Source organism: Mercenaria mercenaria, chromosome 7 (genome assembly GCF_021730395.1).
Source record: "Mercenaria mercenaria strain notata chromosome 7, MADL_Memer_1, whole genome shotgun sequence".
In the NCBI taxonomy this organism is placed as follows: domain Eukaryota; kingdom Metazoa; phylum Mollusca; class Bivalvia; order Venerida; family Veneridae; genus Mercenaria; species Mercenaria mercenaria.
This window is the reverse complement of record NC_069367.1, coordinates 43254067-43278210: the sequence shown is the minus strand read 5'-3', so window position 1 is coordinate 43278210 and position 24144 is coordinate 43254067. Positions and strand designations below refer to the sequence as shown.

At 35.8% G+C, this 24144-nt stretch overlaps 1 protein-coding gene across 2 annotated transcripts in view; it reads left to right on the top strand.

Moving 5' to 3' along the window:
• Positions 1-24144, top strand: part of LOC123554283 (uncharacterized) — a 92406-nt gene that overhangs the window by 5874 nt on the left and 62388 nt on the right. For both annotated transcript variants that reach the window (XM_053548279.1, XM_053548278.1), the window contains exon 3: positions 301-10571. In XM_053548279.1, coding sequence (XP_053404254.1) covers positions 301-10571 — 10271 coding nt within the window. The remainder of the gene's footprint in view (positions 1-300; positions 10572-24144) is intronic.

The following is a 24144-nucleotide window of genomic DNA, read 5'->3' as shown; positions in this document are numbered from 1 at the left end:
AAAAAGTATGATATTGTGTCTTAAACAGTTTTCATTTTCCACTCAATTGTGTAATTGCAAGGGAAGTAAACTAATAGATCTCTACTTATAAGTACTAGCCCAAGGCAAGAGTTGTCATTCTTTATGGATCACAACTTTAAATTAAAAATTAAAACTTCTGTTATTGATATTAACAAAACTATCATAAACTTCACATTTGTGAAATCATTTTTGGTTATTTCAAGGACTTAGAAATTAATTTCTAGACTTTATTTAATGTAATTCTATCATTGAAAATTTTAGGGCCTATCTCTACACCAGGGGCGCCATCCACATCATCTAGTGGTCCCCAGATTCAAACAAGTGCCTGCGATCAAGCAATGACTGATAAGACTGTCGCATTAAAGAGAGTTTCTAAATCGCGATCTTGCACACCAGATGCCCCAGCAACCGTTTCCGGTAAGAACACATATAGTAAAGGTAATTCAAAACAAACAAAATGCAGTTTAAAACAGGATGTATCACAGAAGGAAATAGACTCGAACTTTACCATTTCAAGGTCGTCGTCTACTACTTCTAGTAACAACTTTTGTAATGGTGGCAGTAAATCTTCTTCGAAACAGAGTTTTAAACAAAATGTCTCGCAAACGGAACAGACGGCCTGTACAGATTCGAACTCGCGGTCGCGTTCTACCACTCCAGGGGCAGTATCGACTTCTTCCGGTAGCAGTGTAAGCGATAGTAGTATTAAATCTTCATCAAGGCAAACAATGTCGAGCTTAAAGCAAACTATTTCACCAAGGGATAAAAGTTTGAACGGAAACAAGCCCTCGCGATTGAAATCCATCCCATCTTCATCCAGAAGCTTTCATAATACCAAAACGTCAACAACAAATCGTTTAAAACAACCAAACTCCCAATTGGAGCTGAAAGAGACAAGACATTCTGTTTTAGGTACACGGCCTGTCGCGTCTGCAACCTCGTGTAATTCATCCGACCTTAGTTTAAAATTAGTCTCAAAACCAGCGACATTAAGACGACAAGATTCAAAAGGCGACTTGAAAAGTGACAGAAAATCTCGATCGAGGTCATCGACACCAGATGCCTCCACCTTGCCTCCAGGTAGAAACAGCTGCAACAATGCTTTCCTGAAACATAAAGCAGCCTCTAAGCAAAATTCACAATCTGACCAAATAAAATTGCGATCTAAAATTCCAAAAGAAATACCAGTACTAACAAGAAACTGCAGCGGCGACAAAGTATCCCGTCATTTAGAATCTCGTAAACCAGAGGGAACAACTGATTCGACCTCTCGCTTGACGTCAACAGTATCTGACAGAAAAAGAAATAGTACGGAGGCTAAGACAGACGAACAATCAGATTCAAACGAAACCACACAAATGTTTTATATGAAAACGAAAACTGCCTTTAGTCCGAAACGCAATGATAACAAGTCACAGAATTTGGATAACACCGAGACAGACGATAAACAGAAACCAAAGCATCATATTTCATCCAATCAAGTACACCGACTTCAAGGTAAAACGAATGGCATTCTCATTTCTGAAAAGGGGAGAGCTACAATTGAACAGACAAGCACAAAAAGCAAAGCAAGAGAGTCTAAAAGCGCATCAGCACTAAGTTCTGTAACTAAATCAAACTCACAGCTTCAAGTTACGGCGAGTTGCAGCTCTTTTACTACAGTATCGAATTTTGCTGGAAACACTAGGCAAGGAAATAAGCACTCGGAATTATTAGGCAGTCATAATATTTGCGGTAACAAAACTCAAGTGCTATCTCCAGCCGAGAATGATAAACTGATAGAGAAATCGACAAAATTATCAATTAAGCCTGACTCACGGATAAAAGCTGGCAAAATACATACTTTAGTGAAAAATAAAAAATCTAACAGCTTACAGACATCTTCTGAAAATAGAAGCCGCTTACAAAGAGGGGATAGAAGTTTTCAAAAGAAAGTCAATAAAACACTGGTTTCCGATAATAAATCAAGAAAAACAGCATCACTGTCTGTCATTAAAAGAGACGGTATTTCAACAAAGCCTTGTAATAAATCAGAAAAAGAAGAAACATGTAAACAAAACAGTCAATTACCAGGGAATTTAACATTAAGTATTGCAAATTTTGAGTTGGAAACACAAGGTGTATACATTGCCGATGAGTTAATTGGTGTAGACACTTGTCTAATTAAGGACGAAAATGAGCTTGTTGATATTTGTGGATCAGATCTTCTGAATACTGGCAAAAACGAAATTAGTAACATGCATAGAACGGACCGCATAACATCCGAAATTACTGACGATGAAAAAAGTAATTCTATTGATTTTAATTTGGACAGAAGTGATTACCATACAAATGTCAATCATTTGTTGGAAAATTCTATGTGTTCTTCAGAAATAAAAGATAGAATGTATTCTGAAGAGAACGAGCACAGTGGAAAAAATGACAATATAGGATGCATTGCTCTTATATCGGGAAAACATAAATTTCCTTCAAATGCTCTGTGCATAGACATTAATTCCATTGACCGCGAAACAACTACTCATGACCCTAACACTAAGGTCAGCAGTAATTGCTTATCAGATGTGCGAGAAATTGAGATAGAGCGAGTAAATTGTGAAACATATACAGAAATAACTAGTTTACAAAATGAAACTTCAAACTATGACGGTGAAATAGTTCTGTGTTCAGAGAGACAATGCTCAACAAACACTTTAAATAATAAGGATCTTACTCCATCAGAAAATGAAAGTGATATATACGGAATGGAAAATATTAGTTTACAACCTTGCAAGGAATGTGAAATGCAAATTGATACATCGTTGTCAGATGTGCCGGAAACACAAATTATCTCCATTTGCAGTTTATGTAGAGATAATTCAGACAGTGCCAGTATATTTAAAAATGTGAAAAATGGAAAATTGGTCAGTATTGAAAATAAATGTATACTCTGTAATAAAGACATGTCTGCGGATAATGCTTATTGCAAGTATGAAGAAAAATATAGCGAAGTAGAAAATGATAAAATAATAAACTTGAAACAAACGAATGGAACTTCCGATGTGCATATTTCTCAGAGTTTTAGTTGTCAGGATGATAAGCAAACAGAAAATTCAACTTTTGAAATAGACACATGTGATGTAAACAGTTCAAACAAAATGCCAATCATCGGCGGGTGTGCTTTCAAGCACGCAAACTTCAGTGATTCTCAGAGAGATAACGCCAAATGCACCGATGCCGTCCCAGTCACAGGTGCCGTAAGCTCTCAGATTGAAAATAAAAGACAAGATAAAAAGATTACGTCACTATCGAGTTGTGGGAAACGTAATACTGCGTTGTGTAGCAACAAGAATGGTTTAGTACTTATTTCTGATAGAGACATTGTCGGGAACTTGGGTGTCGGATGTAAAAGTGCTACAATGGATCAGGTCACGACAAATCTTGAAATGGGCCAAGATTATGATGATGCAAGTTCAAACACTGACAAATCAGTTTTCAGAACAAATAAATCGGAAAAGATGGTTAATGACTTTGAATGTAATAAAGGTTCATTAGCTGCTGAACAAATTTTATCTGATTGGCAAAATTCAGACTTATGTGATTGGATACCTTCGCAAAATATATCACAAATACAGGTGCTAAAGAACTGTGAAATAAACAAAGGAACTTCCGAGCCAGAAAATAGTTCTGGAAGATTCAAACGTAATGATAATTTGTCTCGTGATAATATGGATTCAGTTCGGGAAGGTAATAATATAGAGAATGATGCAAACGAAATGTGCAGTCATGACATTAAATGTGGTACAGTATGTGATTTTAATTTTGAACAAATTAAGGAAACTGAAATTTTAGGACATCAAGTAAATACAGAGCAGGAATTAACATATGTCACGTTAAAAGATTCATTCAATACTGTAGAAAGTGATGGCAATGTTAAGACATCTACACACGACAGCGTAAAACCATCAATCAAAAGTGACAAATATTTCTATAATGACAACGGAGAGGAATCGTGCATATCGACACTGTTGCAGAATGAGTCTTGTCCAAGAGATTATTTGGTGGATGAAACAAGCCTGCCAAATCAGTTAACATGCGTTTTTGAAAATGTCGAAAACATCAATTATCATAACGATGAAAACAGTTCACCTGAACGAGATTTGCGAACAATGGATGCTAAACAAATTAACACAGAACATGACCTGTCGCTTCACGCTTCATATAAATGTACAAATATAAGTCAAAATTCAAGGGAATTAGACCACACTGGATTAGAGCTCATCAGATATTCAGAATCTCGTGAATGTAAACAGTGTCCATTGAATAATGAAAAAAGTATTGAAATTGTTTCAAATTGTGCGGAAGAAGATATTAATGGCACATTGCCGACAGAAAATTTCGAACAAAATCAATTATTAAGATTCAACCCAGATGGATTTCTGTCAGAAGTGGAGCTCAAAATTTATACGACTGGTAAACCTTCTGTTTTAGATGTCCAAGAAAAACAAGCCGACTGTTTTGATTTGGGTAATGATTCCGGGAGTTTATTTTCACAACAGACAATTACAGATGGACTAATTATGACTACAAGTGAAATTAGTACGTCTGATCCCGGACAAAACCTTACGTCGCAGGACAAAGAAAATCTTTTTAATACAGGTAATATTTCCAGAAACATTGGGAGAAATATATCTATTTCTGACACGGATAATTTGACACAAAAACATTGTAATGAGTTTAAACATTCGAACAATAGCTCTTTTTGCAGTGTTCCAAAATTATCTGAGTGCATATGTGAAATGTATCCGAATTTGAAATCAAAAAATAAAAAGTGCAGCGAATTGAGCAATGAAAAAGAAATAAACCATGAAGATATAAAACGTTCAAACGTGACGCAAAATGCCAATTTGAATACCTGTTCCTTAAATATGAAATTAAATGATAGCGCCTGTTTATTTCAAAGTTATAAACATTCAGACAGAGATGCTATCAACGTATCTTCTGAATGCTTATATTGTACTGACTTATCGCAGACTTCAGAAAACATTTCAAACAGTTATTCAAAAAAGTTGCACTCACGGGATGATTTAAATCAGGTAAATTCCGCAGAGCATGGATCATTGAAAAATACGGGAAATAAATTATGCACCGGTTCCATACCGTGTGATGGAAATAAAGAACAGATAAGCACCCATATCAATTGGGGTAAATCTACTGAATATCAGGATTTAAGCGACTTATCTTCGCTCTTTGATGATTGCGAAGATATTGACTCCCGTGGGACCATGTCACGTGACAATACGCGCGTGGCGACGGTAAGCACTGAGTTAAGTTCGGAACTTTCCGCTGAATTGACCGACAGCAAAACACTTAAAACTCTTAATCCTTGCTCATATCAAGATGGTTTTGAAGATAAGCCATCCGGTGAGTTATCGGCAGTTAAAATTACTACACAGAAAAGTAGCTGTAATCTAGTGTTTTCAGAAAAATCCAGCGAACCGAAAGATCTAATGTTGAGATACGAGCACAAAAATTCTACGGGCCATAAGAAATTTTATTCTTGCAAAGATGAACTTGATACCGGTATCGCCAGCGCACAGGAAGAAAATAATTTTAGAAATTTGGCAGCTATTCGTGACGAGGATATCAATTGTGAAATTAAATTAAATAATTTAAATTTAGAAACACCCTCACATTGTGATTCTTCTTCATTGGAAAGTGAGCAATTGAAAACAAAAGTAAATTCAAAAGGTATTCAGGGACAAGGCTTTGAAACAGAACCAAAATCGTGTGCTACAGGCGGAGCAAAACTTTTCGAATTGCATACTGGACTTCTCAGTGGACATTATAGTTCAGAACAGGATAATTGTTTTGGCCTTTCTAACAAAGAGGGCATTGAAATAGGAACCAAATTATCACATGATGAAGATGTTTTCAGCGAAGATAACGGCTTATCCAGCGCTAATCCGGAACACGGGTCAGATAAGGATTATCGCCATCATCAAAATGTAGAAAACGGATTTCTACAGGAAAATTCAATTAAAAAAGACACATGCCAAACAGAGGGGGATGTAAACGGAATATTAACGCTACATAACGAGGAGTCAATTTCGAACTTTAATTTGCCGGAAAAAAGTGAAAACAGTTTATCTGGTACTGCTTATACTGGAAATAAAAACGAAATTCAGACTCAAATTAAGGATAATTTATGTGAAGAATTATGTGTACGAAAGTCTTCCGAGCCAGGTTGTATTTCAGAGTTACAGAGCCCGCCGGAAAAAGGTACTGTGACAAATGTAAGTATTTCTTATAACGATATAAGTGACACATCAGTTGCAAGAATAAGTAATAGTTCAGATTTGAATACGACTAGAGATTTCAAGTTTCCAGAAAAAGTAAAGGATCTTGAATTTTGTGAAAACAAGCAACCAGATAATAGTATAAATGAAAATACTTCATCTTTAGATGAAATCTTGAGTGATACAAGCGAAGCTTTTATAGATGCAGAGGACCGTTTGATTTCGCCATTTACAGACAAAATAAATACAGTGTGTGACAAAAATTCTGTTGCAAATAGTAAAGATTTGAATATTTCATGCGGAGCGAGTACTTCAACAGAAAGCTTTGTGGATGCAGTTGAAAGTTTAGATGACGATTATCTAACGTCTACAAATTTTCGTCACTCGAATGAGTTTAAAAATGAAGAAACTTTGTCACAAACTTCATCAAGTGTTGATGATAGCTCGACAAGTATTGCTGGCTCTATGGATGATTTGTCGGGCTGGGAAGAATTTTCCGAGAATATAGTAGATATAAATGACTACAATGGTGATATGGAGGCAAAACGATTAGGTATGACAAATAATGATAGGAATTCGCAATACACTTTACCAGATGGCCAAGCGCACGCGGCTGTATGTATAACAAAACGTGTTTTACATGATAAAAGTTATCAAAGTCCATCACCCACTTCGGAATCTACTGAAACATATCTGTCAAAGATAAAAACAAACTCTTTAAGATATAAAGATATGAGATATGGCGCGGACCAAAAAGTTATCGGAAGTTCTATTTTTGAAACAGGAAATGGAGGTACTCTTAAGGATATTGATGTCAAAGGTGTCAGAACTGAGACGAGAGCTTGTTCAAATACTAAATCTAAAGACGCTGACCACTATGGACAAGATCATGGTAGTGCGACGATATTGCATGGTGCAACCATCACACAGCCAGGCTCCTCGGGTATTGGGAAGAGTGAAACTCATATACCAACAACCGCTGTTGACTCCAAAATTGAAACAGCGGTCATTAAACGGACACAACGACGCCGAAGACGGCAGATAGGACAACAAAAAGTGAGTATTACCAGTGATTGTGTGAACGAGCATATATCTGAAATAAAATTGATAAATTCAAAGCAAGGAGACAAGGCACACGACAATGAATCCATTGAGAAAAGTTCTGGCTCGCATTCCGAACATTCTATATATTCCTGCACCGTATCTGATAACATGACCTTCAATAATAAGCTAGCGTCTGGAACTAAAGAGCTATCACAGCAAGTTAGCACGAATTTAAATTTGAATGAATTTAATTTAGACCGGAGTACAAACTCAGGAACGCCTTTGAACTCTGGCTATGACGATTACGTAACGAAAGAAGTGAGCAGCGGTAGAGATAAGGTAGATACGGCTGAATGCACGTTTACAGACAGGAAAAATGAAATTATTTTGACGACCAGTGCAATAGAATTAGATGAAACTCGGAAATTTAAAACAAGTGATAATGAAAGTAATAAACCCGGGGAAAATAATGATGACAATGCGATATGTCAAAAAGACGCCACAATTGACGGTGAATATGCGACGAAAAATGATACAATTAATGATGTTCAATTAACGGTTGAATTAGAAGAAAATATACAAAGGAAGGATGTTGATTTTGACGATATTGAGTTTATTGATGCAGATGACACCACAATCGATGAAACGGAAATCGAACATAATGCGTTAAAGGAAACTGGTCCATTAGAAGAAAATGAAAACGAATCGAAACAGGAAAAACAGATATCACCAAATGTTTCTTTCACGTTTTCGTTTGGAGTAGACTGCACAGAAGTAGGTATCGATGCAAACAACGGTATTTCTACAAGGGATTCTAAGGAACACTTAATACCTGGTGTACAAACCGTAAATAGTGTTGATACAAAGGTCAGTACATGTGCATTGGAAGAAAACCAGTCCCAGAACCAAGAACAACAATTAGATTTAGCAGGAGGGGGTGTCAAAGAAGACAATGTGATTCTTGAGGAGTCAGAAGTAACTTGTGAAATAAATATCTTGACAACTAAATCAAACATAGATAATGGGCAAACCGATATAGGAAACTGTCAGGACAATGAAGAAGCGGTCTTAAATGATCTAAAGGCCAGTACTCCTGTTGATCAGTTACAAGAATCTCAACAATACAGTGCAGAGATCAGTATGCAGGCAGATATATGTGAGGAGTCAAATATATCCGTGCGCCACGCACTTGAACTGGAGAGACAGAAACTTGCAGATGATGACGAAAGCAGAAGTAGGAAAAGTTTGTTCATTAGTAAACGAAGTGGAAGGCGTGCCACCATCGAAACCTGTTCACTCGAAAACAAAGAGGAGGATGAAACGGGGAGTGAAACGAGCATTGGTAATGAAACAACAGCGAAACCCGCTATAAAGAAAAGTAAAAGCTTTCGGATAGATAGAAAACAAATTTCTCCAATGGCTTCATTTATGAATCCACCAGAGCTTCCAGATGCCAGTGACAACAAGGATACGTTAGAGCCTATTAATAAAAAGGTGTCCGATATATGTAAGTCTTTCATGACTAAAACAAAAGCTTCTGCACAAAGAACACGAGCCAAGAATCTGTCGAGATCACCAGCTCCTCAGAGAAAATTAATGAAATGGGTAAATAATCAAGGAAAATGGATGCGAATACCTATAGATGACACGCAAGACAATACAGATTATACAAAGGACAGTCAAAGCCCTACCGAATCTTTACAGAAGCCTGTGCACAGTGAAAACTGCATAAATGCAACTGTAGAAAGTCCTGATAACACAATTTTAAAAGCAGATAACGACAAATGTGATGAAAATCGATTACTCGATAAACAATACACTCCTCCTGCTGAAAGAGAGACACATGTATCTAATGATGGTTTAGAAACAAATTCAAAAGAAGATGCACTTGATACAGATATTTCTAAAATAATAAAGTCTATTAACAAACAGGAGGAATTGATATGCAAGTCACCAGATGCGATCCAGACAAAAAATGAAACGACAGAATCACAACTGATAATGAAATGCAACAATGTAACAAATGAACTAATCTGTGTTGAGAAAGGTGACTCAAACAATGAGAACAAATCCCATGATATAGATGTGAAATCCTCCTCTGGAATAGTACTAGATACAAATGAATCTGATGGCGGTAATGCATCCAAACCAAATGCAGATCAAAAGGTTGATGTCACAAGACATATGGAAATCCCTCAAACTAGAAGTGATCTACACAGCACACTAAAGCCTTTTTCGAATACAGGTGAACATATTCCGATAAATGAAATTACAGATCCTACAACGACAGACACGTCCTCAGAGCCTTGTAGCACTGATCCTGATGCCGAAATTGAAATGAAAGTAATAGGAACAACTTTAGACGATGCTCAGTGCGGTCAGGAAAAACATCTAAAAAGACAAGAACTTCTTTTTGGGCTCCTTGATAGCTATAACAGGAGAAAACCAAGACGTTTTACGCATCATGAGTCCTATAAAAATGTACAAAATGCATTGAAATCACAGTGTCAAAACGTTGACGTAAATATCGTTGAAAATGCTTGTACTGGCAGTACTACTATTGAAAAAAGTGCAAACATGACTGATAATCCAAAATGCATACCAAAAATAAAAGCTGTAAAGATTCAAGAAGAAGTGTTTGAATGTAAGACGGAATACTTAAAAGACACAAATATAAGTCAGTCATCTAAATGTGATATCAGCTTTCCATCAACAGAGAATAATGAAAGTAAAGTGTCTCAAGAACAAATTCTTTCAGAAAAGGGTATCGATTTCAAAGCAATGAAACTGCCAATTAGAAAATCAAAAACATTTTCTGGTCTCGGTGATATAGAAAGACAAAAACATGTAACCCATAGAACTAGTGACAATACAAGTGTTCCATGTAAACCAACTGTTTCACCGACAGTCATAGTCCAAACGGGTAATTACAGTGTTAAAACAGAAAGTGATAAAAATGCATTACATTACAAAAATGATACTACTGCAGTGCCGTCAGTTTCGAGAATGTCGGACAAGAGATCAAAAGCTGGATTAAAATTGAATTTAGATAAAACCCAAACCAGAGGAAGGAACGATTTGCAGTCAGATAGATCTCCCAGCAGGCTTGGACCAGACCATTGTAGAGGACGTTCCAGTGGTGACAGATCTCCTAACAGACTTTGTGTGGACCAACCAAGAGTTCGTTTAAGATCGCCTGAAAAGGGACCAAGACAGATCCCACGATCTAAGGTAAGATTTGACACATTTCATTTTGACTTTCAGTGTTGCTGTTATTAAGCGTTATTCTATGTACAAATATTTTCTTTTCAGAGAATCCCGCGAACAGAGTTTTAATTGTGTATTGAACACTAATGCAGAAACTTATTTCGAATATTGCGCCTTAAATTAGGTCTGTATGTCCAGATAATTTTTTTTCTATAACATAGAATTTGTATTTTCAAAACGTAAAGATGTACTGAGTTCGTGTGCTTGATGTTTTACAACACACTGAATAGCTGTTCTTCTTTATTCTATATAAAATCTTTTTAATGGCTGTAGCACACATAAGGACCCATTTTAAATGTCTGTAACTTAAATTTTTCTTGATAAATAAAAATCAAAAGAAAGATGGGGGTCATGTTTGATGCAAGAAAATTATTTTCAAAATCAGCTAAACAATGAGACCCCGAATTGTAGTAGTGGTGGTATACGGTGGTGTACGAATTCTGCCATGTTAGTATGCATTTTAGAAATGCTACCTACATGTCAAGCATACATCTTTTATGTGATTTCAGCAAACAGTTGCAAAGAAAATAAGGAAAATAGCTCTACAGAGCAAAACAAACTGAGGACTATTTGAATCCGCCATTTTATGCCTCAAACTTGCAGACCTACTAACATACAATCTCGTTGAGTAGGCACATATCTAGAGTTGGTGTTCATGCTAGAAAAAAAATGATAAAATAACAAGAAATCTTATGTTATCTAAATGCATTTAACACGTTTTCTGAATTATTGTTTTGCAGATGTGTGTAATTTAATCACATACATTAAATTACAACAGTACTGAAATAAATTTTAAATAGTATGTGTTTTGAGCCTTTATGATATTTTAAGCAGTTCCTTAACTGCTAAGGCTTCCACATTTTTGAGTACTTAATCAAAACTTAGAAACATATCTCAGAATTTGGTGCTAGTTATAAACATCTGGTTTTCTCGTTCTAGCGATAATTTTCATGAATAAAAAGACTGTATATGATAAGAACTGTGATATTTTTTCTAATTAAAGCTAAGCTTTAATGTAGGAAATTCTGATTTTGGCTCTCGATAAGACATGCAATCTGTAGAACTGTTTTTGCAAACATCTGCTTCAATTAAATATATATCAAGAGTTCATAAATACATACTCTACAGACCTATATAACAATATGGCGTTTTTTTTTGTGTAAAGATTAAACTTAAGAAGACTAAAGTGATGATGATGATGATGATTTGTGTGATGATGATAATAATGATGATTTGGATGATGAGGATGATTTGGGTGATGATGATGATCATCATGATATTTATCATCGTAATCATCAACGTTACGTCGACTTGTGTTCATCACTCTCGAAAATAACGTGCACATTTTGTTTTCGAAATCATCCGTATGAGTTATTTGTCAGAATATATTTTGAAAAACTCCATAACAAAAATCAATTTACAGAATGTTGTTATGTTGAATGTAGCAGAAAATTATGTTAGACTTGCAGTAATACGAGAAAAAGCTCAGGAGATTAAGTGGCTACGGCGTCGATTCAATTTATAGAGAAATTCCTGCAATTGATAATTTTATTCTAGAATTATGTTTTATGTATGTTTTCAATATTACGTTACTCACTTTTATAAGCATGATATTCTCGTCTAGTCTAGCATGGTATTTCGCGCCAGTTTTGCAAAGAGAATTATTTAGGAATATTTTCATGGAGTGTTTCTTCCCTGTATAATTTTTTTGTGGTTTCTGAAGTCTTGCGCTGGAAAGGAAGATGAGAAATGATTTATGTTCTTACTATCTGTTTGAAGTCGCACTTGTAAAAGGTTTAGAGCCAGTCAGCCAAGTTTTCTGATAAATTTGAATAATACGAAATATGCCTACATAATTCTTTATTTATACGCAGATAGGACATTTTTGCTTTAACAGAAAAGAAGGTACATGTTCAAATAGTTAGCATTCTTGCATCCAAGAGATACTGGACAATTTTCTATTCTGGATTTGTCAAATTTCAATATTCGTCGTGGTTTACAATCCTCAATATTTGAGAAAAATTACTGAATATTGTAGAATTTTAAGATCTGTTGTTTGAAGTCATTTACATTATTGATCCGGGTCTCGTATGTCATATTGGCCGCTTCCTCAGCCGTATTTGATGCTAATAATTTTGACATTTCAATTAAGTCTGGCTGTTTATTCTTCCACAACATGCATGAAATACAGCATTCGATAAACTCACAGAAAGCTTCCTAAAATTGATTTACTCTTACTTTGCAAAATTGGATAAGGCTTTACAGCAAACCGTTTATGGTATCAGAGAGTTAAAATACTTGAAACTTATAGTTCATCTTTTTGCTGAGAACTGTTTCTGGAACGTATTAGGCCTAAAATATGAAAAACTTCCCATTCGGGTAACAATCTTTGGGCTTTTTTCTAAAAAAATGCCGTCTAGAAAAATGAATCATGATGGCGTACTATCTCTTGCGTTGACTTGAAAACGGCACTGGAGAGAGGTCATATGTCCAAGTTTGATGGATATCCATCAAACGGTTCTTGAAATTTAAAGTTGTATGCGACGGACAATCTACCAATACAAACAGTACACCAAAGGAGGATTATTAAAAATGATAAGTTAGGTAACAGGTAAATAGAGTTGGTTGATCTCAAAGATCATCTTGTTGATAATGACTATGAATCACGTCATCATCTTCAAAGTCGACATCATCATCATCATCATCGCTGTCATCATCGTGGTCGTCGTTTATCATCATTTGATGGTCGTCATTATATTTATCATAATAATCCCATTATAAATGTCATTGTCATGATGATGATGAAAGGATGATGGCAATACAACGAAGATTTATAAAATGATTATGATGACCTTGATGATGATGATGATGATGATGATGTTGACAGAAGTACCAAAATGCGTACTATTCACCCATCGATACCAATTATCTTACTGTCATTTGGAGGAGAAACAACGAGGCTATTTATGAGAGTATTGTGACCATTTTCTCGGAAATTGTCAAACGTCTGAAAAGAGAATCGTACAATGGAGCCAAACTAGATTATCTAGCATAAAGACCCATTGAATGTAGCTTCCATTTCTCTAGAGTGGAGATGTTGAGTACCATATATCCTGTTACTCTACAACTGTATAAAACAATCAGAGAGTGATCACTCAGACTGCAGCTGTAACTAAGACTCCAATGCCTGATATTAGACAAAGTGGGAGATCGATTTGCATATATTGGAAAAGTTACTGACTGTTCAATATAGCCTAGCCAAATTGAATGTCTGCTTTATACTTGGACAACACAAAAGATGGATAAAAACTCAGTGTTTCGGAGAAATATTGTGGATAAAAATGGATTTCAATACACGAAAAAAAGTGATGTTCTTTTCGCAGTGTATGAGAATGGATTAAGTTCGTTTAAAACGTGTGCCTCAGCGTGCACTGTATACTTTCGGTTTATTGTTTGGTTGCTTTCGAATATGTTTGGTAACTATGGCAATACTTTGGAAATATTATCATTGGTGTATGTGTGTGTGTGTGCCTTCCATCAAAAGAGTCTTAAAGTGTTATCTGCTTATCAGAGTTGTTCAGTTACATAAGACGTAATTTATTGAGTTTTCTGAAGTCTGCATGCAAATGCAACAACAGTGCATATTATGTTGTATGTCTAGTATAAAGAAAGCATCTTTCTCGGCATTTTATCAGGCTATATGTAGACTTTATGCTGTATCAGAAAAATTGGCCCTCTCGTTATAATACAAGTGTGTTAGTCCCCTGGTGAGGCTAAAACGATTAATGCGAATAAACTCCAGTATTAGCAATGATATTCGCGCCGCCAATTTTCCCGCCTTATTATACGCCCGAAGGGACGTATTATGTTTTGACGCCGGTATCCGTTTGACCGTCCGTTAGCAATTCCGTGTCTGCACAGTAACACTAGAGACCATTGAACGATTTCAAAGCATCTTGACACAAATGTTCACCACATCGAAACGACGTGCAGAACTCATGTTTTGGATGGCTCGCTTTAAGTTCAAAGTCACGTTTAACGGTCATAGGTCATATGACTTTTTTGTGTCCGCTCTGTAACTCTTGAACTGCTTTAAGGATTTTAAAGAAACTTGGCACAAATGTTCACCACATCGAGACGACGTGCAGAGCGCATGTTTCGGATGGCTCGCTACAAGGTCAAGGGAACACTTAGGGGTCAACGGTCATACTTTCTGGCGTATATTGCTGCGAATTGCGGTGCTCGTTTCTTCCTGTTCAGTCACCGCTGTACACGTATCATACTTTCGTCGCCGCTGAAGCACGCAGTTACATTTTTCTAGTTTTCAGTGCCTTTCCTGCTATATATGGTTACTTTTCCCATTGTCTTGACACATTGACTTTAGAGTTTTCATCTGCTCATATCTGGAACACTTCTATCATATACTGGGACAAACCCATTTTAAATGTTCGGTTGTACTTCCATGTTCCAAATCCACATTATATTTAGGTGATGATGATTCATTTATGACCGCATTTTGATGTTCCACCGCCTCTCTGTAATATTTAGGTATAGTAATCAAAATCAGCTGGTGGTCGAACTATCTAGGAGCGAAATGTTCGTTATCGAAACATCTTGGGACGAACGAAATAATGGAACACCTCTCTGTGACTCACCTGTTCTGAAATTGTTCGCATCAAACATATGTCTGCAATTATTACCTTTATGCCATGGGAATATTTTCTTTTGAGCACCTGAGGATATTTGGAAGCCATTTTATTGATATATCATACTTTGGCAAAGCGCTATCACTCGTACACATCTTGAAATGTTCTACAGTCGATCACCCCGCATCACCTCAATCTATCTTTTCGATATTTTCTTTTTTGGCTTATTACACACAAGTGTTTTGTTTCACTTTTTGCTGTACAGTTTTACAAAGCGATTCATGTTTTACTAAAAGCAAAATGCTGTGATAACATAATTTCACCATAAAATGATAATAAAAACATAAAGTTACATCGTGGCGATTTATATGGGGAGACGAATAAGTTATTTCATCCATCACATCTATATAGTAGTGTAATAATAATAGCTTTATAGGTCGCTTCCAACAGTCTTGCTGTTGCGGTAACCCTTTAGAGACGTGGTTGATATGTCCGCCTAGGGATCATAAGGTCGCGGGTTTGATCCCCGTGAGGGACCTTGGTATTTTCTTCTCCAGGTTTACTTACAGAACGTAACTATCAATAGCAAAACTGTTACAATATGAAAACCGTGTACAAAAATCAAGCTTAATTGATGGATAATTTTCCATGGGCTTTAAAGGACCATTTTCGTGTTCTTTAAGAAAGATGATAGAAGTCCACATTTCATGATTTATATGCAGACGCGTTGCTGAGGGTAAGCAATAAATCGACATCTTTGATATATGCATAAGAAAAAATGGAAATCCTGTCTGTTTATCGATTTGTGATGTTTAAAGAGTTGTAGAAGTTCATCTGTCTACAGGCTTTGTGCCACTTAATTTCTCCCGGCAGTAGAAAAAAAAAGTTTTTCTCTCGCCAAAAACATTAAACAAAACATCGTTTCAAGAATGTGACTTCATGCCGCAGCATGGCGCTTCAACGTAATTTTTTGTCTTAGCGTTGTTTGTTGTTGCTGTTTTTATAACATGAATATTGTACAATGAAAACGCACCTTTAAAAGTGTCTGTATCTAGTTGCATGTTGATGCAGTTATCTTTTGAACTGTCAGAGGGTTTATCAATTATCCGCATCAGAAGAAACTTTTCAAAGGTGTGTTAAATACAAAAATATAGGACGCCCTATATTTCTTTTCTTCTCTCAAGGCAAAAATGCATTTTGCATATGTTTTTTTTTTCAACAACTATTATAAATGGCTTGTAACTCAGAACAGGTGTAATTTACTCTTATATGGATAGACTATTTCAGTGCAAAACCTCCTTAAGTTTAAAAAAGATACTAACAACATTATACTTTGAAAGGGCAACAATGGGATATGTTTCGTAGATTATGAGTGCATGTACTTTGAAACAGGCAAAAATCGGATATATTTTGTGGATTCAAGTGACATTTCAAATACTGTGACATGGATTATGCATATAGATTTGGTATAATTGTTAAAGGCAAGAAGGATGGTACATCGTCTCATTGTGAAGAAGGCTATCTAATGTTAATGAATGTCACATTAGTATGACAGTTTTAATGTTTTCGCATGTGGTCCAATTACCACATAAGGAAATTCAAATAAAAAATTGAGCCGCGCCATGAGAAAACCAACATAGTGCTTTTGCGACCAGCATGGATCCATGCTGTTCGCTAACGGTTTCTCTAATTGCAGTAGGCTCTGAAAGAGAACAGCATGGATCCTGACCAGACTGTGCGGATGCGCAGGCAGGTCTGGATCCATGCTTGTCGCAAATGCACTATATTGGTTTTGTCATGGCGCGGCTCAAATATCGCTTCATTTTCACTTACAAATACGCATAAAATACACGGGAAGATTATGTATTTCATACTTTTAAATGGCTATTTTCAGAATTTTTGAAAATCTTAATTATAAGTTTTAAATCTTTCGACCGGGTTTTCTTTGTTCACTTGGACACAATTTTTCACTGGCACTTTGCGTTTTTTTTTTACTTTTAACCGTTCAAAACATTCCGACGTCCAATCGTCGGTTAGTAAAGTCATTAACAGCATTTGTAGGGTAGGTGTTTTAACATTTTTACACTGATCAGGAAATATTTTTAAAACCCTATCTCCACAATGGTATGTGGTTTATATTTATGTGGTTTGGCATTGGCTTAAGACTGTGGCAATATAAAATAAATATGTTGGATAATGTGATAGATAAAAATGACGTAAAAAGGAAGCTATAAATTAAAGCAAAACTGATAAAAATAAGAGTTAAGAACATGAATGTATATACACGTTTGATAGTATGTTACCAGCACGGATTTGGTTTTATCATTTGGGCCACTCGATTGTCCGTGCATGAAGATGCCTCCGATCTTAATTCGGCTCAATAGTAGGAAATACACGTCTATAAATGTTTTGGCTAACTCAACTTTACAAATAACGAACGTGGCGATTACCAATGTGTGTACTAAGTATACATTATATTATATTAACAATTTTGCTGTAGAATTTGTAAGTTTCGTCAATCTGCCAGATAAAAAGAGTTCTGGTGCTTCCGTAGCCGAGTGGTTAAGGTGGCTGACCTGAAAGCACTTGCCCCTCACTGGTCTGGGTTTAAGCCTTGCTTAGGACATAGGCTTCTACATGTGAGGAAGTCATCCAGCTGGCTTACGGAAGGTCATGGGTTCTACCTAGGTGCCCATCTGTGATGAAATTATGTCCGGAGGGGAACCTAGGGTCTTCCTTCACCATCAAAAGCTGGAAAGTCGCCATATGACGTGTGTCGGAGTGAAACCAAATAATATTAGAAATATTGAAACATGACTGTCGGCACATATATCGTTTTCACTTTTTTTCTAGCAAAGATTTTGATAATACTCGTAGTTCTTTATTCTATGTGAAGTATTCTGGATGTATTTGCTTTAACTATTTACTAAAATTACATCGGCAAATAACACCATCTGGAGGCGACCAGAATTACAAATTATACGACAAGGATATGCAAGGATATGCAAGGATATGAGTTAACGACAGCCTTCAGGGACTACTTTAAATAATGCCTGATGTTTTCGTTTTCCCCGAGCCTTTCTCTGTGAAATGTCATAGTAAATGGATTAAAGGGAAAACTTTATATAAACTGAATTAATGCGTTTTCTAAAACGAGTGAAAGAAAATTATCCATTTTGCCGAATGATGTTTTGCAAAAAAATGTAATATTTACTATTTACTTAAAAAGAACACACTCGCTTTAAAACTACTCTGCAGCAAACGGTATGATATTGCTCATGTGAAAGTAATTTCAACAGCTTTCAGAGTGACAGTCTGAGTTCAAATGTCAATTTTTGTGGTTTTAACGATTTTAGGTCATACGGGGACTTTCTAGCTTTTAATGGTGGGAGAAAACTCAAGGTGCCCCTCCGTGCAATATTTTAGACATAAGAAGGTACCTGGGTAGATCCACAAACCTTCTATAAGTCAGCTTTATGGTTTTCGCCCAAGCTAGGTTTCGAACCCACAGCCTTGAATGGCAGCTGATTCGACTACGTTGTTCTACTAGCATGAAAAGTTTATTATTGCATGATGTTCACTTCCATTTCGTTATATCATATCACCAAACACATAAAACTAGTTTAGGGAAGTCATGAAAATGCTAGATTATTTAATTCACTCTGTGCGGTCTAATAGTCTCAATGACAGTTATGAAATTGCTCTAATTTAGTAATAAGAAGAAGTTATCTGCTGACAACTTGACACTATTTCCATAAATATACCATAAATTAGACATAGGAATCGTAATCACATTAATTCAGATGCATTAACAGCGCACCAAGATTAATGTCATTTACGAGCTGTCAGTTCTTTTTTACACTCGTAGTGGGAGAACACCAGACAATCTTAAGAGTCCATGTTTCTCCTGCAGAGTAACAGAGTCTTCACTATTTCGTCTTAACGTGTTTTTGTGGAATATGTGGAAGTTAAGGCCAACTGTCGGGGCCATTTATATATCATTCTTTCCCGGTTAGCTAACGTTTACTAACTTTGTATTTATTCCAGTTGTCTTTCTGTTAAGATTATAGGAAAAAAACTACAAAATATCTGTTGAGTTTACTAGAAAAAACCACTTCGTATCTGTTAACACTTATCTCTTTGGGTATGGGAAATTACGAAACAAGATTTTTCTCATTGTAAATTTTCTTTGTACATTTACACACACACACAAGAATATAATTATCTTCCTTGTAATTCATTGTTGTTCATACGCCACCCAGATAGTTACAATTGTTAGATAATTATATTCCTGTTCTTTCAAATTTCTTTTTTATCCTAAGTTAACAATGAAATTTTGATACTTAAAACGTTTGTTGAGGAAATGATTTCTTTTTACAAAATCAAGATAAATAATTAAAAAAAAAAAAAAAAAACATTTCGTCTTCAGCAAATGAGCCGCACCATGATAAAACCAACATAGTGCATTTGCGACCAGCATGAATCCAGACCAGCCTGCGCATCCGCGAAGTCTGGTCAAAATCATGCTGTTTGCTAACGGTTTCTCTAATTGCAATAGGCTTTGAAAGCGAACAACATGGATCCTGACCAGACTGTGCGGATGCGCAGGCTGGTTTGGATCCATGCTCGTCGCAAACGCACCATGTTGGTTTTCCCATGGCGCGGCTCATTTATGTTAACTTTACAAATACCGAGTTAACGATGAAACCCAATCTCACTGAAGAAACATTGCAGATCTATCTTCATTGAAATCTGTACATTTAAACGTTGGTTATATCGTTGCTACTGAATGACTTAGACAAGTATGGTAAAGGCTGGATGATTATGTTGACAGACATGGTCCTTCATGTGGAAAATATTATTTCAAAAAAAAATGGTGCAAATATTAAAGGTGTATGTTCTCTTTTCCCGTCTTTTTTGATACGTTTGTCATTTTGTATTGTTCATTTTCTCCGCCGTGGAGTCGCACATACTATTGCTGTTTTGTACTGTTCATTGTTCCCGACTTGGAGACACACGTATACTGATGTCATTTTGTACTGTTCATTTTCGCCGCCGTGGAGCCACACAGGCTATTGTTTTTTTTTTTTGTACTGATCATTTTCACCGTCGCGGAGCCGTAAATATTGATGTCATTTTGTACTGTTCATTCTCCCCGCCGCAAAGCCGCACACTTGTACTGTTTATTTTCCCCATCGAGGAGCCGCACATATTGTTCTCCATGTATACTTTTGAACCTTTCTTGGTCTACCTTTACGTAAAGCATTGCTTTAAAAAGTTCATTTTCCGGTCTACCTTTACATACACTTTCTCGACCTACACTAAGTAAAATGCCTATCAGTTTGGTACATTTCTCTGCCTACACGGTGGTACATTTCTCACACTCCTTGTCATTTTTGCACACTTCTCAGTCTACACCAAGACATCGTCATCTTGGCACACTAAAAACATTGTCATTTCTGCAAATTTCTCAATCAACACCGAAAACATTGTCAATTTGGTATATTTCTCGATCTACATAAAAGTATTGTCAGTCTTTATACATTCATTGATCTACACTCACGTGTTATCATTTTGGAACATTTTTCGATGTATTGGATGTATCTTTCTACAGTCACATGTTATCAAGTTGGTACTATTTTCGATCTTCGAAATACTATTTTGGTATATTTCTCGAACTCGCGTCATTTAATGCTTTCGTTAATTTGAAGGTGTTTTCAGTTTATATGTTTTTAAAACATCATTTTATTTGTCAGTTGAAACTTACAAATAAAATGTCGTTAGTTTTTGTCTCGTATCATATTTCGAATACAGGAATATCCAGTGTTGTTGTCTACACCTTTAAAAATTTAAGTAAATCGTCATCTTGTTTTGTTTTTTTTGTCTGCGCTGTGATTGAAAACATTTTAAGTTTAAATAGCAATCATTGTGTAACAATTAAATTTTTAGAAATTAACTTTTCGTTCGTCTTAAAAATAAGTTCAGGTGCATAATTTAGCTGAATGAAATGGTGCAATCAAATGAGTTTTCTTATTTCATCGACAGGTGTTAATTGTGGCATATCGCTTTTAACTGAAAGATAATTCTGACATGGATTACAGTATATGATATGATAATGAATTTGATATGATGAAATTTAATTCATCTTCGGATAAAAGGATGAAAACGGAAGATTTTGACACGAAACAAAATACCTGTAAAATTTGATGTAGGTCGAAATCGGGTTGATAAGGAAGAAATTTGCACTAGTTTTTATTCATTTGAATGATAAAGAAAAATTCGATCGAAAAAAAATATGCATAGTCAGAGTTATTGACAATTCAGCAACGCTATTAGACATTCCACACGAGATAGAGCGCGAGATGTAATAGAAAATATGATGAAGATATGGGAAATTTGATCACTTGATTGAGTGTCCCGGCACATAGATTTACCAATGGGAAATTACGTTAACTTGTATTGATATTTTGTTAATATGTAGTGATAAACCTTATGCCTAAGAGGGAGAATATGTTATTATTGTGTTATGACCGATAAAACACCAGCAACACAAGTGTTGCTTATAACGTTAATTGATGGATAATTCACATTGTTAATTAGCTAACACCTCCCGCTCATCTAGAGTTAGGCTATGCAAATGCTGGTGGTCAAAAATGGTAGACACACCACTGTGAAATTTCAACATGGAACGTTTAAAAATACTTAATTTCGGAAGAAGAACATTGTCTACATAAAGAACTATTTTTATAATAAACGTTGAAACTCTTCATACCAAGAAAAGTTCAGTAGTGCCGGAGAAAATCTATGCAAAGTGATTGATTGGACGTACAATAAGCACTAATAAGACGGTGTTGTTTTCGTCCTATGTCTGCAATAATACAGGATTGATTAATCTTGGATTCGGAGGGATATTTTGACAATAATATTATGCTATGATTGTGACTCTGTGGAGTGTCATGCAAGTGATCGGGATGGCTCTGGTTGTCTACGTTATTCTCAAACTTGGAGAGGTAAGTAAACGCTATGGCGATAATTCAGTATCACATTAATTCATTTATAGGTCCTACAATCTGTAAGACATGTTGTCATTATAGCGTGAAATATGAACCATTCAATGTTTGTAGACATTGACAAAGTGGTTCAGTGTTCGTTTGTATATCTTGAAGGTGTCTTTGAACAGCGAGATATTTTATACAGAGTAGAACATTTAATGCCTGCATACATGTATACTTAATTTTCTTATGGAAGTAAAATATATACTAGATCTAGCTCAAATGTCATTCCGATTAAGAATAACGTCTGCGTTATTTCTATGAATAATAAATGTTTGTATCTCGTGTGGTATACTGATTATTAACGCACGATTTCTTGGTCCTCGGTCCCTTGATATTTGATTTAATCTTCTTAACAATGTTATACATACAAACTTCACAGCTAAATGTGTTAGGATTCATTTTCGGATTTATTGGAAAAACACTTACACCGCTTCAACATCTCAAGATGGTTTATGCCATAGAGCACGACTTTTCCTGTCAAAAAGTGGTTGAATATAAGCATAATATTTGTTTGATATTTTGGTATAATGTTTTACCAAGGGTGTTAATCCTTTATATCTGTATAAATGCCGAACTGGTAAATGCATAGAACAAAAACAGCTGTGAAGATGCAGTTGAGGCGTTCCATATTACTGTCTAATTTGTCATGACTTCCATAATGGTTATATTGCGCTCTTCTTAGCAAACCTGACGGGCCTGATGTATTTTTCACAAAATATAAAGATGTTTTCCTCTTTCAGTCGTTCCTGACGGATGTTATAATAAGTGGTGCATATCCCTAATATAATATATCATAGCTATCACACACCGTTTGTTCTATAGATTTTTCTGTCTCTTTGGTCTGCGCCATATCTCTAGTGGGTTGTAGGTCATGTTTGTATAGTCCGTTGCTGATTGCAAGTAAAATATTGCAAGGTCTGTATATAGATAATTTCATCAATTTCTTATGAAGTAGTTGTTTTTGTTTCTCCAGGAAAGCTCTTGTCTTGTCTGTATGACTGCTCACAAGGATTGCCACAACTTGAAACTTTGTCATTTTGATATTTTATCAGTTTAGGTGGAGAACATATTTTGAGTTTTTATTTTTATTTTTTAGCATAGCGCCTTTAAACGTTCAAGACTCTGCGAAGAAATATTGTAAAGGGTGTGTGTGTGTGTGGGGGGGGGGGGGGGGGGGGGGGGGGGGGAAAGAGGTAAAGCTAGCACTAATCATTCGGTTTGGTTGTCATGAATACATGATCTTCATAATGTCTTGTAACATAAGATTAGCACCCATACAAAACAAATGTGCAATTCTTTTCTCATTTCAAATGAGAAGTAGAAGATCTGTTGCCGAAGACATTGCAATTTTATACAGTAAAATTGTTATAGTCGCTCTTTTTTTTATAATTTACCTGGTGATGTATAGTTAATAAATTAAACGAGACTTACCTGGAAGTTGAAGTTGAATTATAATTCTACTGCTACCGGACCACAGGGTTTAATGAGATGAACATGTGATCTTATCACGTGACCAAGCAGACTTTCAGAGCATATAAATATAAAATGCAGCCAATGGTTCGTTCATATGATGAGGGTGGGTAAGTAAGGGAGGGCATTAAACCATGTGGTCCAGTAGCAGTAGAATTATAATTCGAGGGCTTGGCGCAAAACTATTGTATCTTGTTCTTTATTTATATACACTTACAATAGTTTTGCACCAAGCCCTCGAATTGAACTTCAACTTCCAGGTAAGTCTCGTTTAATTTATTAATTCTACTGCACTGGACCACATAGGGTTAATTAATGAGAGTTCAGAGCCCATGGTCCCGTTTTATAACTTAAACTCATAACTAT